The 16,886-nt window shown below is 47.1% G+C and overlaps 1 protein-coding gene across 2 annotated transcripts in view; it reads left to right on the forward strand.

Annotated features, from left to right (window-relative positions):
• Positions 1 to 16,886, forward strand: part of LOC119449332 (palmitoyltransferase ZDHHC17) — a 280,445-nt gene that overhangs the window by 202,945 nt on the left and 60,614 nt on the right. For both annotated transcript variants that reach the window (XM_049666736.1, XM_037712500.2), the window contains one exon: positions 9,434 to 9,531. In XM_049666736.1, the coding sequence (XP_049522693.1) occupies positions 9,434 to 9,531 (98 nt within the window). The remainder of the gene's footprint in view (positions 1 to 9,433; positions 9,532 to 16,886) is intronic.

Here is a 16,886-nt window from a genome sequence, read left to right on the forward strand (position 1 = left end):
GCGTAGAAACGCGCTAAATGAGCCCGCGCAAAGAAAGAGCGTAAAAAAGAAAAACGGTATTCGCATAGGTACGCGGGCAATAGCACCATGGTTACAAGAATAAGAGTAATGAAAAAAGTGAATTACTCGCGCAGTCAAGTGAAATACTTACGTGCGTGCAGTGACCGCTTCGCTCACCATTACGCGCTTTTCGCTCACGGTCAGTAGTGGTTTGCAGCTATATGCATATGTATTTATTCGAATATTTTTAGCCACGACAATATTTTATTATGAACATAGCAGAGTGAGAAGGTGTAAAGGAAGCAAGAGAAAGAGCAAAGACGGCCCTAACGCCGCAATATTGTTGGCTTATTTTGGTTCAGAGATTGCGTACACGAACAATTCTTGCTGTACGCTATCTCTTCAATACAAATTTTGCGCATGATGTATCTTAAGGTTCACCGTGAGCGAAGCTTTTTTCAAATTCAGACATTCCAAAGAATTGGATGCAGCCAATATAGCTAAACAAATATATTTTTTCTACATTGAAATGAATAGATAGCTACTACTGGCCTAGCCATTTACTAATTTCTTATGTAAAAGTTATTACTGGAATAGCCTTGTTTTAATAATCCGTGAATCCTCTCTGAAATTACCAACATGTAACTTCTCATTATACCATACTTATTGCGTAAGGTGTGCTTTTTTACGTAAACTAACAAGCATTCATGGCACGTGACGATGTTTGTGCTTGCAATTATATTGAGGGGAAAATCGTCTTGAAAATTACTGTCTGATGCACTACAAATTTCACAATGGATCTACATATCCCTAAAATAGTTACCTGCAATAACAGCAAAAAAATGAAAAGTTTATGTTCTGGTGATTTGTTGCCTCTTTCATTACGTAACTACAAGTACGTAGTTATTGATCAGTAAGTATATTTGCTGTGTACGAACCAGCGAGCATACGCAATAAATATTCCTAAAGTTACTTTCATGTTAAAATTCACTTATACCTGTGTCACACGGGCATATTTGGAAAGCCTTCCAGTCAACGGCCTTCGAAACGCCACAACTCTATTGACTCAAAGGAGTTGTCGGGCTGCTACACGGCACATTTGAAAGGCCGTTGAGTGGTTCAGGCGTTTCTCGCAAAATTGTGTTGCGCTGCGGATCTTTATTTTCGTTTTCATGTCACCAAAAGTTAAACAACTTTAAAACCACTTAAAAGCACTATAATTTCTTTTATGTTTGTTTATACGGCGAAATGGCGGCGATATGACGGCAGCCGGCAGCACATTGAGTAGAGGGAGAGTGTACTAGACAACATAGAGAAAGGAATGAACACAAGCACGTCGCTGTTGTCGAGAGTATGTACAGTTTGCACATGTCAAGTGGTAAAAATACTTTATTGAATAATTAATAACACTGATATATAGCGTTTTTAGAGCATTTTGGTTCGATTTGTTCTTTCTAACCATGGAGTACGAGCACACTGTGAACGAGAGGGCATGTTCGCGCTGTTTCCGCTTCCGTAGCTCAAAGGCCATCGAGATTTCGATAGAGTTGTGGAGTGCTCCGTTGACTCGCTAGACTATTGACTCGACGGCCTTCGAAACTGCTGCATGAAATGAGGCATACGTATACAATGTTGCACTGTTAGCGTTCCATTTATTTTGGCTTGTCTGGTTTTTTGCCACGTATATTTCTCGCGCACCCTTTACCTATACACGCCGTGCTATAGCTTAGTGGCTTTGGTAGGTTGTACTGCTAAGCTCGAGGACGGGGGTTCGATTCCCGGCCACGGCGGCTTACATTTCGATGGAGGCGAAATGCACAAAACACCCGTGTACATAGATTTAGGTGCACGTTAAAGAACCCCAGGTGGTCGAAATTAACAGAGCCCTCCACTGCGGCATCTCTCAATGCCATATTGTGATTTTTGGGTGTAAAACCCCAGAAATTATCATTACTATTATTACCCTTTACCTGTGCTCTCCATTCTTCATGATATATGGGTAAGTTCGACACGTTGAGATCGAGATTGGCATTCAACACGTTTTTATCGTCACACCCACAGCATCAGAGGGATTTCTGGCCATCGCCATATGACCACACGTCATAAGTTGTTATCGTTAATCATGACGTGAGTGCAAGTATGTGAAGTTGCTAATGCCATGACCCATCAGCCATCTAAGTCATACATTTGTGCCTTTCCACACTTTACTTTGGTATACCAAGTGAACGAGCCGCGAGAGTTACGCGGTTTCTATTTATTTTTGGTACCGCGGCATCGGCCAACAGACACATTCCGCTTCCCAAGAGCGCAGTTAAGGATTTCGCCTTAATAAAGAAACACCAGAGCGCTGGATGCAGTCTTTTAAAGCAAATCGAGTGCATGAAATAAAAGAAAGGAAACGGTTATAAGGTGCAAAAGCGTTAGCATTAGTTAGCCATATCTGCTACGTTCTCTTGGTTATTATCGCGGTCTCCAGCTTATTTTCTTCTGCAGCACGTTCATGTTGCTCATTCCACGCATAACTAAATAAAGTAAGCGCGCGGAATGCGTTACTCAAACAGCCGCGTAAGCACGGACCAAGCGAGCGAGAAGGAAATAGACAAAATACCCATATTCACAGCCGGCAAACGCGGTCTCTGTGTGTTGAGTCACTGCGGTATTACCTTGCGGTGACGTGGTACTTAATATATCCGAAATTATCGCGATTTTGGCTAATAGCAACCAAAATATCAGGCTCGTAGCAGACGCCCCCCGCCTTGGCGCGGCTTCCGCAGCGGAGAAAGCCCACGGGTCCGGTACAGCAGCGCCGCGGCGCGGGAGTTCACACAAAAAGGTCCTCGCTCCTCCCATGCATTCGCGCGGCGCTTTGGACACTCTCCCATATTCTAGGTCACTCTAGTTATGAAGGCACGCAGCCGACGCGCGCACCGAGTCAAAACGAAACTACTGTTTACCGCAACCGCTGCGGACGAAACTGGTGGCTATCGACGCGATCACAGATGGCGACTACGCACTTATGGAAGCACGCGGCTAGCCGCCAAAGCGGTGTTACGCGCGGCGATTAACGCAACAATAATGGCTTTGAGGGCACAAATAAGCACAAAGCATTCCGGTGTTGCTGTCAGTCACGTATCCCGTACGACCGTAGTGATGCGGACTGCGCCGCTTCGTTTTTGGACGCTAGCGCCGTTTTTGCTCATTCGCGGCACGCATTTGTGGTGCTCCGCGCATTTATTTTTTTATTCCTCCGACGTATACGTCAGTGCGCACGCTATCGGCACCTACCCTATCTACAAACGGGAGAAATGCGCATGTTGGTAAGTTACGGCCTTCGAGATTCAAGTGTGAAAGCTTAGGCGCGCTGCCGTTTTCGAAGGTTGGGTGGCTACAAGCTGCTTGCGGATTTATTGCGCAGTTCACGCAAGCGCTGTGCTTTTTGACACTCGGGCATGGGTAATGGAAGTTCTGTGGATCGAGCACACCTCTTGTTCGCTGTTTTACCCACTTAATTGGCGAGCGCGGGACCACGGAAAATTTATCAGTGGCTCGCGGAACCCCGAGCAAGGGCCTGCGGAACCCACTTTGAGAACCCATGCTCCACAGGAAACTCGCTTGTACGGTACAGCAAGCGACCCATCACTGACGGCGTGAGCTTTGTAGGCGACGCAATGCACAAAACTAGCAAGGCTTCGGTCGCTGCATCTTTCGACTACCGCCGGAACGTCGCGGCATATCGCCAGAAAAAAATACCGAAAGGGAACCACTCGCGAAGAAATGCATGTGTACTTTCCACGTGTTTGGCGGAAAAAGTTGCATGCAGTGCACTGCTGGGGCGCGATCGAGGTCGTTGTTCGGAGCGCGCGTTCAATTTCGTCGGGCTTGGCCTAGGTCAACTGTGCACGGCGAAACTGAACGCGCGCTGCGAACAACGATCTCCGATCGCGCCCCTGCCCTCACCTACGCTGCTAATGTGAATTACCCTATATACTTGCGTAATGAACGCACTTTTTTTTCCCCAGAAATCTAATGCAAAGTTGGGGGGTGCGTTTATTATGTGGGGTAAATTTTATGGCGTTTTATGAGTAAGCGTTCTTTGTGAAACTGCTCCAAATTGGGATTTAGTGCTCCAAAACAGTGGGTTTTTTTTCTCGTAACCTGCTCCAAATTTGGATTTTCCTGCTCCAAAAGCAAGATTTTCCTGCTCCAAAAATTGCTCCAAATCCTATTTTGGCTGTTGCACCACTGGACCGTTGGTAATTAAGAGGGGAATGTGTGTTGCCGGATTTATGAATAGGAACCACCTTCCCAATCTTTCAGTCTGACGGCAAAGAGCCACAGTCAAGTGATTGCTGGAAAATTTTAGTAAGGATTAGGGCAGAATACATGTTTGTTTGTTATAAAAACAAAGGTAATGCTGTCACCGCCACAAGAATACAACAATTTCAGTGAGTCAATAATTTTAGCAATACCAGCAGTTTGTATTATAACAGGAGACATCGGGAGAAAATTCCGACAAAAAACAGCACAGGAATCATTTTGGCGATGAGAGCAAAAGTTGTTAAGAGAAAACACGGTTAAGGGGCATGCGGGGCTGAAAATTAATTTTTGAACCGTTGCACAGATACCTGTTGTAGTGAATGCCTTCTGGGCGCCGCTATTACTGGCGTGCGTTTAAGTGGATAGTTTATAGCGCCACTTTGTGACACCATGTTATGCACCTGACATTGCAGCAAGTCTGTTGGGCACGTGCCTCCTCCCGTCTCATGAGAGAATAAAAAGTTTAGTCTTTGTTTGGAACTCATTACTCACTGTCTCATTTCTCGTCACCCGTGCCAGCAACCAACAGTGGTGACCCAACATAAACACGCACAGCGACACTGACATGCCTACCGTGTCTGCAGTCAACTTGAAGCTGCCCCCCTTTTGGCCCACCAACCCCGAGCTCTGGTTTATTCAAGTCGAGGCACAATTTGCCGCCCGGCGCATCACAACCGACCTCACGCGCTACCATCACATCGTGAGTATATGCCGCCAGCTACAGCCAGCGAGGTACGCGATTGGCTTCTCGCCCCACCTGCGGAGAACACCTACCATACTTTGATGGAGACACTCATTCAACGCCTCACACCATCCTAACCCGAACGGTTACTGCAGCTCCTGAACAACACAGACCTTGGCGACCGAACATCATCTCAACTACTGCGCCACATGCAGCGTCTTGTGGGAAGCATTATAGGTCTCGACAGCACGCTGCTGCGCGCTGTCTTCTTCAGCGCCTCCCCAACAACGTGCATGTGGCGCTTGCTGCGGTGGCTGAAAAGGATCTCGGCAAGTTGGCCGCCATCGCTGACACCATCATGGCAGCGGCAAAACCCCCTCCATCGCTAACGTGAAAGTGGAGAGTGCTTCCGCCCCCTCTCCCAACGAATTCCTTGAGCTTCGCGATCGCGCGCCTCACCAACAGAGTGGCAGCTTTGCAGGCACGCACCTTGCACCCTCTGAAGCAGCACATTGCACCGCCGCAACAGCCGCGACTGCATTGGTGCTGGTACCACAGGAAACATGGCGAGGCTGCGCGCAAATGCGTTGTGCCCGGTGAATATCCGGGGAACGTCAGAGGCCAGCATTGAGGGCAACCAATGCTGCAATATCGATGGAAAGTCGCCCCTCAGTGTTCTTCATCACCGAACCTGGTTGTGGAATTTGTTTCCTTGTAGACACAGGTGCAGAGGTGAGCATTATCCCTACGTCTCCAGCTGACCGTAAGCACCTGAGTTCATCTCTATTACAAGGAGTCAACAACACAACGATCACTACTTATGGACATCGCTCACTGTCTCTTAACCTAGACCTAAAAAGAACATTTCGTTGGATTTTTATACTTGCCGATGTAAAATTTGCAATCCTTGGGGCCGATTTCCTCCATCACTTTGGTCTTTTGGTAGATGTGTGCAACCGACGCCTCTATGATACTGTGTCGCAAGGAACAGTTCAAGGCAAGCCCTCAAGACACCCTCCGTTAAATCCTACCTTGGTCAGACCAGTCGGATCATCTCACTTTATGGCAATACTGAACGAGTTTCCAGAACTTATGTGCCAAGCAAAGGCGGACGCTGCGGCTCAGCATTATGTGCTCTATCATATAACTACGACTGGTCCTCCCGTCCATGCCAGACCGTGTCGCATGTCACCTGAGAAGCTCCGTTTGGCTCGCCAAACGAATGATCATATGCTCGAGCTTGGTATCATCCGGCCCTCGTCAAGCCCTTGGGCGTCTCCGCTTCACATGTAACCAAAACCGGCATGAGATGACTGACGACCATGTCGCGATTACTGGGCACTCAATTGAGCAACTGTACCAGACCGCTACCCTATGCCACAAATTCATGATATTATAACGAACTTGCACGGTGCTATAATATTTTCGAAGGTGGACCTCGGGAAGGCATACAATCAGATACCAGTGGCACCAGAGGATGTCCCGAAGACCGCGATAGCAACACCTTTCGGCTTATTTGAATTTCTTAGAATGCCATGCAGAGTTCGCAACTCTGGACACACCTTTCACCGGTTTATGGACGGTGTCTTATGCTGTCTAGATTTTTGCCACGTTTACCTGGACGATCTGCTTATCGCTAGCACCACTCCATCTGAACACGAGGAACACCTGCGAACCGTTTTTCGATGTCTCTCTGTACGTGGCATCGTCGTCAATGCAGCTAAATGCCAACTTGGTGTGCCCGCGCTGACCTTCCTGGGCCATACTATATTGAATGCCGGAATTCGCCCCCACCTGCAAAAGGTAAAAGCTGTGCGAGATTTCCCGAAACCTAACACTAAGCGGCAGCTCTGCGAGTTCCTTGGACTGGTGAACGTTTATCGCCGTTTTGTACCTCAGTGCACGGCTATCTTGTACCCTCTACATAGACTACTGTCAACTGTGGAGAGCATAGCGGGAAGCCTCACTTGGACTGACAAATCATGCAACGCTTTCCATCAAGTCAAGGAGGCTTTGGCAAACACTGCTTTGCTCATATATCTGCAACCAGGCAGATACATGAGCAGGCAGTGCATCATAGTCGATGCATCAGACACATCGGCGCAGTCCTACGCTGAGCAACGGAATCTGGCACCCGACATCATTCTTCTCGAGAAAGCTGACCCCTTCAGAAGAGCGCTACAGCACTTTTGGCCGAGAGCTGCTTGCCATCTATGCTGCCATCCGGCTTTTTCGTCACTATCTGGAAGGCGTGGATTTCTTTGTGCTTACAGACAACAAACCTCTGATGTACGCCCTGAGTCTCCCGACATCGGACAGAGGACGCACACAGCTCGTGAGCTACATCAGATGTCTTACTATCCGTCTTCACTACAGACATCCGGCATGTGAGCGGCGTCAACAATATGGTCGCAGACGCCCCGTCACGAAGTCTTGTCCAACTGTGCCCTTCCGTCGCCATTAGAGCTGCTTTCAACTGGCGGTGGAAGCTCTCCACCATGCCATTGCTCTGAGTATGGTAGGCAGTAGTTCTGATGTGAGAGGTGCCGATCAGCTGTGTTATGCTGGCGAAAAGAGCCGATTCGAACTGCCTGCCGCAGTCAGTCGTAACTGTGGACGGCGCGCCGAAACGAGCCACCCAGTGGTACAGAAAAGCATGGGTGATTGTGTCAGCGGTGATGTCTGCGATAGGCACAGCGTCAACCCAGCATGCAAATCTGTCCACGCACGTGAGTAAATACAACTGACCATGCAAAGTGGTAGCGGTCCGACAATGTCCAACTGCACGATTGGACAGTGTCCAAGGGCACGATTTGAGCATGTGCCTTTAGCCTTTCCGAGGGAACTGATTTGACTCAGCTGGTGGCAGCTCAGCAAGCAGATCAAGAACTCAGTCAGTTGCTGACAACAGCAACCGCGCTGAAGTTGCAATGGCTACCTGTGTCCGACTCGACAGACTGAGTGTGCTGCGACATATCAAAGGACAACCCTCGTCCTTTTGTTCCTTCTGGCCTTCGACATACTGTCTTCCAGTTGCTGCACAAGCTGGCACATCCGGGTGTTTGGGCCACACAAAAGCTAATGACGGCAAGGTACGTCTGGCCGTGTATAAATCGAGACTTCCGGCAGTGGACACGAGAGTGCATCGCCTGCCAACACTCCAAAGTCTAGCGGCACACCGTGACGCCATTGGCGGGGTTCCCAGCGCCAGACGCACAATTTAAGCATGTGCACTTGGACATTGTCGGACCGCTACCACTTTGTTATGGTCAGTCGTATTTACTCACTTGCGTGGAAAGATTTACATGCTGGGCCTATCGCAGGCATCACTGCTGACATCATGCTTTTCTGTGCCACTGGGTGGCTCTGAAGTCCGTAAACAAGTTCTTTTCGAAAGATAACAAGTTCCTTGACATAGCTACGGAGGTCACGGCACCACGAGGCCAAGAATTCTCAAACAAAGGAACACCATAGAGCAACGTGACACAAGGAGCGATACGACTGGCAGATGAGGGCAGGCGCTTCGTTCAGCCACGTGACCGCATGAAGATCTCGCCTGAAAAGCCAACCAAAACAAGCGCGAGTGCAAGCCGACGCGAGCAGATGATACGAGTGCGAAAATAGCGGTTGGCCGGGTCCGCACGACACCAGTTGCCCGCACCATGGCCAGTCTGGAGGCGCGCGCTCCCTTCCTCGTTTAAAGAGCGAGCGTGCGCCTCCAGACTGGCCATGCCCGTGTGTGCATCACCGAAGGGGGCAGCTCTCATTGGTCTGCTTCGCTCGCGACTCGTTTGCCGCTGGGGTGCGCGGCAATTTAAATCGGTCCAGGACCGATCCCTCCCACGGCACGAAAAACTTGCTTCGCGGCAGCTTTCGTGGTGTGCGTTTTGCCGCCGCCGGCACACAGCACGCGTTTTTTCGCTAGTGCCAGTTGGCAGTCGTATCATCCAATTTCAGGTGAAAACGTGATCGCATCAACCGCACGAAAATAAATTGCTCCTGTGGGGCATTGGCTGGGCAACGAAAAAAAAAACGTATTACGTAGAATTGTGTCAACAAGGTTCCACTGTACCTAGTTACCCAAGTTGGCATCAAAGACGTTCATTGAATACACACCTACTGGCGCATACCCAGTGATCCAAGTAGGAGGTTCATTGGAGGCCAGCACATACCCAGTAGTTGGCGTCAAAGAGCAGCCAGTACAATGTCCCATGTTTTCGAGAAAGATGTTTGTTGAAGAGCAGCACATTGCTACATACCCTGTTACCTCAGCATAGCATGCACTTCGACCACGGAGTGACCCAGGTTAGGTACAAACATAGTAGCCATCCCAACAGTGTGTCAAGTATCCTAAGAATGTATTAAGAATAAATGCTCATAATGCCGTTAATTTGTCTAAACAGGCGTCAACTTATAGTGTGGCCTTTGTTTCAGATGGTGTGGTTAGCCATGACCACCAACGAACGCATGAACTGCAACCGGTATCCACACTTCAGGCGGAGCAGTTCAGGACGTGTAATTAGCCCATTCAAGTAAGTCTGGAAGAAAAATGAAACAAACGGGAGCTATTTCTGTCGTGTTTATCTGCTGTCTTTTTGAACAATAATACAGTGTAGACCGCTTATAACGTAAGTCGCCGGAGTCGCGAATATCTGCACTATAAGCGGTACCGCACTATAACCAAAACAACGATTTTCAAGCCCTGTACGTATGCAAAACATGTGTGCCAAGCATGTAGACACGCTTTGTACTATCGCGCGCACATCGCAATTACGTTTTCTCCAGTGAGCTGGCGAAAACATAATCGCGATGTAGCCGGTGCTCTTCAAGCTCGACAGCTTTGCACCGAGTAAAAACGAAACAACTGTTTGCCGCAACCGCTGTGAAAAAAACCGTGACCGCTATCGACGCGATTATGAACAGTGACTTTGCGGTGCTGAAGGCATGCGCCCGACGTACGCACCAAGTCGTCGAGTCGCTGTAACTGGCCGTCGAAACCGCGGTCGCTATCTATGCGATCATCGATGGCGACTACGCACTTTTTTAGGCACGCGGCCGACGCGCGTACCGAGTGAAAACGAAACTATACTGTTCGCCGCAACCGCTGCGGAGAAGCGATCATGGATATCGACTTAGCGGTGTTGAAGGCACGCGCCCGACGTACGCACCGAGTCGTCCAGTCGCTGCAACTGGCCGTCGAAACTGCGGTCACTATCTATGCGATATTCGATGGCGACAACACAGTTTTTTAGGCACGCGGCCGACGCGTGTACCCCGTAAAAACGAAACTATACTGTTCGCCGCAACCGCTGCGGAGAAAACCGCGGCCGCTATCGACGCGATCATGGATATCGACTACACAGTTACGAAAGCCCCCGCCAATGCGGTGTTATGTGCGGCGGTAAAACGTAAGAGTAAAGGCTTTAAAGACACAAATAGGCTCAAAGCGTTCCGGCGTTGCTGTCATTCACGTACGATTTCAACTGATGGCTGTGGCGATGCGGACTCTGCCGCTTCGTTTCGGTTGGACGCTAGCGCCGTTCTTGCTCTTTTGCGTCGCACATTTGCGGCGCTCCTCGCTCACCGAGCTCCGAAAGTAGTCTGAATTAACCGATGTGCGGCCAGATAAGTCCGAATTACCGAGAGTTTGATTGCACTGAATAATGCATACGCCGGCCGGCAGCACGCACCTTGTTGAGAAGCGTGCTCGCTGCCGCCCTTGTAGGCGAGATTTTCCGACGGAAGCTGCATTATAACCAGTATTTCGTCTCACGCGGCTGCACTGTAAGCGGTATGCGTATACATGGTGTGCTATGGGAAAATTAATGGGAGTCTGAAAAGACCGTACTATATCCGGTCCTGCACTATAGGCGGTTACGTTATAAGTGGTCTATACGGTAAATTGTAGTTCCGAGAACGTGATCACTGAGAGGGGAGGAGCGCTTTCTTTCAGCCGTTTATTTTTGCAGACAGTAAGCATGTAAAAGGTATTCTTTTTTATGATGCGTGCACGTGTTTTTATGTCCTCCCCTCTCTGTGATTGTGTTTTTGGCACTTAAAATTCATTATTGTTCAACATGCACCAACTAGCCCAACAGCAAGTACTACTACTGGGTGTATCCAGATAAGAACGAACAGGTGGTCCTGGTCACCATTCCCAATTTTGATGAAATTTACTTTAGACGCAGTTTTTGGGCCCAGAACAATGATTCTGAGCTTAGTTTTGTGGAAAAAAAATTTTGTTCACCTGAAAAAAAAAATGCACAAATTTCGGCCGTCGAGAAGGCTTTTCCGCCAGTTTTGCGATTTCTGAACTTGGAGCGCACATAGAGAAACAATGGTACACTTCTTAATCACAAGATTTTTTTCCCACAAATAACAAGTAAAATGCTACCTTATGAGTATTTTATTGCACTTTGCTGTGGAAGGAAGTTTGAGAAAAAAAATAACAATGGTAAACGGACCAAAATACCTGTAATTCAGGAATTTATCGCTCTAGACTAATTAAAGTGAAGATAATGAAACTCGGTGCACATGAACTTTTAAAAAAGTCTTCACATTCTTTCGAAATAACTTTCGTTTGTCAAGCACCGTTTTTGCCAAAAACATTGAAATTCGAAAATAGTTTTCTGAAAAAGGCCATTTCTGATTTTTTTGAAAATCACTCTGGTTGAAGTCAAGGACGTTGTCTACAACTGTGCTTAAAAAAACGTTTCATTATTTGAGTACCCAACAAGTTACAATGCCTCAAATGTGACCACACTCAACCTAGCGGCCGCAACACAGATTTCGTGCTTTATGATTTGTTCAGCTATGCAAGAACTCATTCAACATAATATTCATTGTTCAAATATAACGCTGCCAACAAGCGATGCTGTCCTGTGTGGGCTACGACCTTTTTTAATTGCACAATTGGGCATGTTGTATGCCAAAGTGGCCGAGGAAGAAGGCTGACGCTATTGTTGCCATGGCATTGTATTTTATTAATCTGGTCTTGCACCTTTTTAAGAACATGTGACATTTGATTTCACTGACAAAGAAGTTGCTTATACAAAGCAACTGTTCTTGCCACGAACAACTGCAGTTCGGAGTTGTGGGTTCGCTTGCACTCCCACATATGCCACGACTGAATACCAGGCCTTTCAGGAACTGCAAGTCATTCTCTTGCCTTCAGTCGCCTGAAAAATTCAATGGCAGCTTTTAGAGCGTAAATTAATGTAACCTTTGGTAGCTTAGAAGTCAAAGCTTGCACCATATCGGAAGCAGAGTTGATGGCAGGTGAGGCGGGATTTTGAAGGTTGTGTAACGTCGTCTGGTGCTTCACAATGCCTCCGATTCCATTGCAAGCATTTTCCCGTGTCCAGTAGTGCAAAATAACCACTTGGCTGATGCATACCCATTGTTTTTCAATTCCTGACTTTGAAATTTGTTCTTGAAATGAACAGCAGCACCGTCACTGACATAAGTAATATGAGCATACCCTGCAATGTGCTCTTCAAGCCATTCATGCACCTTCGCCAAGGCGTAGCATGCATGGGCCGAGTCATGGCACATGTCATCGCTTACAACAGCAAAACTGTGCACCCCTTTCTGGGTCGTGGCCACACAGGTGAATATGGTGACGACTTTTACTCCAGTGATGAGACTGAATTTCGTCTGGTAGCTTGACTGTCCAGTTCTCTGCAAAATTGAAATGCAGAACACTTGCTTTCTGCATAGACTTTTTTCTTTACTGATTGCTTTGCCTTGAATGCGCCTGATGTAGTTGCTATTTATCCATTTCTTTAGGCATGTCTGAAGGTGCTCCATTAATGCACTTGGTGTAGACTCTTTCTATTAAGTCACCTTTCTCCCAAGTCGCATATAATATTTCTTCATCTTCAAGAATTTCAAGGTCAGTCAATGTGAGAACTCTGACCATCGGACACGCTGAACACTCACCAAGTTCGCACTTAAAGTAAAAGGGACTGCTCAGGGAAAGGTCGCGAAAGTCTTCGGTACTTCTGACCGGACCTTTCTTCTAGCGCACATACTGCCAATTTTATGTTGGCACAATACACATACTTCCTGTGTCGGTGTGGGCGTGACACATTTTGGTCACAACGAGTAGAACTTAGTCCGACCAATTGCAGTGTCAGGGTGAGCTTCCTTACACATGCGGTAAGTTTCACGTATAGAGCGTGCCATTACACTTTTCGCAATAAATTCTTTCTTGCCATCCAGTATACCGTGAACCAACCACAGCCTTCTTATTTGGGCTTGGTTGGCCACAATTTAACTCATCTTCAGTGTTGTCACGGAGCGGCATATTTTTGAGAGTTTTCGAGTGGTTTTGATGCCAATTAAAGGCCACCAAAAACGTGGTGTCCTCACTGTGTGGTGTATAATTTCGAGAAGGCGACACGCCGATTAACAAGTGTCAAAAACGTCGTGGCCCCATGGGGTGGCATCTCATTTCGAGACATCGACACACCGATTAACGGACCCAGAGGTGTGCGTCCGTGTGGTGCAGTGCCTGGGCTCGACCTTGGAGAGAGGGGAATCAACCGGCCCTCGTCCATGGTGAAAGGGGCGCGGCCAAGACCTTTGGGAGGAGTTATGAATTAGGTGAACTCTGCATACCGACAGTTCCCCTACATGGGGAACTAGGGAAAGGAGAGGCTATTTAAGCGCAGGTTTTGGGCCCTGCTATTCAGTCTAGCAGCTGAACCTATGCGCTGCTGAGAAGCTGTTGGGGGGCTAGTGCTGTCCAGTATCGCCTGGGCCGCCTGGCCACGTCGGAACTCCGAGGAACTAGTTGACGTACGGGATGACAAACCAACGTCTGTAACGAAGCTCACGGTAGTTCGCCTGAAGTTAGCTCAACCTGCTTGAGGGAAGTTGTCAGATCTAGACTCCCGGAAAACCCAGCCCAGCAATCGCATCCACCTCGACAAGATTGACCCGCCAGCATTCTTCGGGAAAGCTCTGTGCGCCGACTTCACGGTTTATGGACTTGCTGCTGCTGCCCGGCCATGCGTATGACACCATTTGTTTTCTTTTGAACTTTGTTTTAGTGAAATACTGTTAAGTGTATTCTTGTGTATTTAATCCTCGCACTGTTTCATTTTTATATCTACTGTTAATTGCTCGTATTTATTTGTCTTCATCATTGTGTTATATTAAGTTCATATGTGTTAGTCTGTCTTGTGTATATTTTATTATTTTATTTTATTAATTTGTGTATATTTATCAGCCGATAAATATCCTGTTTTTTTTTTGTCAACTCCCGACTCTGACTCGCTCGAGTATGGTGTTCAAGTACGGTGACTCGCTCGAGTACGGTGTTCGCTCGAGTACGGAACGACCAACTGCCTTGTACACCCCGTCGATGGACTTCGCGCCGACGACGAATCGGTGACAGCTGTGACAAGTGTAATAGTGCAATGCTGCTTCTAGATCTTTCTGGTTTACCCTTTTTCTTGTTAAGGGGTCAGGGCCGGACCACACACCATGATTTTCTTTGTGCTTTCTGGATTTACGGATCATGTTGCGTGTCGCTGCTGGAATAACATGCTATATCTCTTTGATGTCAAGCGACTTTGGCAGCAAAGTTAAAAGATGACAACGCTCACTGAACGACTCCGAAGCTTCGAAGGCTTGCTTTAAGTTGTTGAGCCAGTCTGAACAGGTATTGCAGCTTTCTGTTGATGTCACAGGTTGGCTTTCTGCGTCATATGCTGCTGATAAACTGGACCTAAGTGTCTTCTTAAGACCATGCTCAATTTCTCCTTCCTTTCGCTTGGCATATGAGCTTCGATGTTTTCTTTTAATCAAATGTGGAGGTTTTAGTGGCGAAACTTCTGGGCGCCGCACATACCTGTCGAGCTCTTCAACGACCGCTTGTTTTGGAACTAACACTTCCTGTGATGTAGATGCCTCCTCAGACTCAGATGAAACATCATTTCCAGATGTGTCGACCAGTGTCGATGCATCCTCATGTGTCAGCGTGTGCTCAGGAGCTGGGGAAGTTGAAGAATCCACGGTCAGTGCCTTGAAGTGATTGACACAGTTCCCGCAGAGAAAATCCATTTCTCGAACAGGAACACTGGTGTCAGGCAGGTGTTGCCTTATTTGAACCATGTCGAAGTCCTTTACGCTACGAATGTTCCGCTGACACAAAGTTTTCTTCTTGTGTCTCTGCAGATAGTCGGCACAAACCACATGTTTCAGGCTGTACTTTGCTGCATAGACAAGCACGTCTCTGGTGGAAAGAGCAGCCGCCGCAGTAGCTAAGTCGATATGGCGTTGCGCTACTGAACGCGAGGCTGTGGGTTCGATCCCGGCCGTCGTGCGGCTTCAGCCATCACAGCAGAGGCAGAAACATGCATCGTGCACTGGAGGCGTCTTCAGAAAAACTACCAGTAGACCTAATGTAATATACCTTGTTGACGCACTGTCAGCTTTCGCCTTTCACTTTCTACGTTCCTTATCTCATTCGCTCTCTGAACTTTGTTGTCGCACGTAGGCGGACTCCGCTTACAATAGAAGTGGCACTGATAAAACGTGAGTGCTCGCCGCCACCGATTACCTGTTAAAGATTGCTAAGCGCCGGATCGGAAGACAAAGCTTGAGGCGCCATGTAACCTGGCGGCACATTTCTTTTCTATTTTCTTATATTTATTTTTTGAGGGCTTCTTTATGAGTATGTCGGGTACAATTATTTTTAAACGACCTGCGTGCGATTTGCAGCACGAAATCCGTGTTGCGGCCACTAGGCTGAGTGGGGTCACATTTGACGCATTGAAACTTGTTCGGTACTTAAATAATGCAACGTTTTTTTAAGCACAGTTGTAGACAACGTCCTTAGACTTCAACCAGAGTGATTTTCAAAAAAATCAGAAATGGTCTTTTTCAGAAAACTATTTTCAAATTTCGATGTTTTTGGCAAAACGGTGCTTGACAAAGTAACGAAAGTTATTTCGAAAGAATGTGAAGACTTAAAAGTTCATGTGCACAGAGTTTCATTATCTTCACTTTAATTAGTCTAGAGCAATAAATTCCTGAATTACAGGTATCTTGGTCCGTTTACCATTGTGATTTTTTTTCTCAAACTTCCTTCTGCAGCAAAGTGCAATAAAATACTCATAAGGTAGCATTTTACTTGTTATTTGTGGGGAAAAAATCTTGTGATTGAGAAGTGTACCATTGTTTCTCTATGTGCGCTCCAAGTTCAGAAATTGCAAAACTGGCGGAAAAGCCTTCTCGACGGCTGAAATTTGTGCATTTCTTTTTCCAGGTCGAACAAAATTTTTTTCCCACAAAACTAAGCTCAGAATCATTGTTCTGGGCCCAAAACCTGCATCTAAAGTAAATTTCATGAAAATCGGGAATGGTGACCATGACCACTTGTTCGTTCTTATTTGGATTCACCCTACTGCTCTTCTGTCGGCTACTGTAATGGAGGCACTTTGTGTCGCGCGCCTATTTTTCGACTTCAAGGAGGGTGAAGATGAAGCTCTGCGTCACTTTCATGTTTTGGAAGACAAACTAGTGACCATCGCTTTCAGAAAAGACGCAAAAAGTAATCAGATATTTTTAGTCAATAAATATTGTGAGTTACAAGTGCTTTTTAGCAACCAGGTCTCAATTCTGGCTGGTTTTCAATGACTTTCATTAGTTCAAATTCGGTTTAATTCGAACTCTTTAAGAGTCCCTGTGAAGTTAAAATTAAGAGCTTTTACTTTACTGGGTTATTCGAAAGAAGTTCCTTTATCTTATTGAAGCTAGCATCAGCTTTGTCAGACCATTCAAACGTATGACCTTGCCGGAACATACAGCGCAGTGGTTCAACAACATCGGCATAATGTGGTAAAAACTTTGCATAATAACCTGCCAGTCCGAGAAA

The sequence above is a fragment of the Dermacentor silvarum genome, chromosome 4 (genome assembly GCF_013339745.2).
Source record: "Dermacentor silvarum isolate Dsil-2018 chromosome 4, BIME_Dsil_1.4, whole genome shotgun sequence".
Classification (NCBI taxonomy): domain Eukaryota; kingdom Metazoa; phylum Arthropoda; class Arachnida; order Ixodida; family Ixodidae; genus Dermacentor; species Dermacentor silvarum.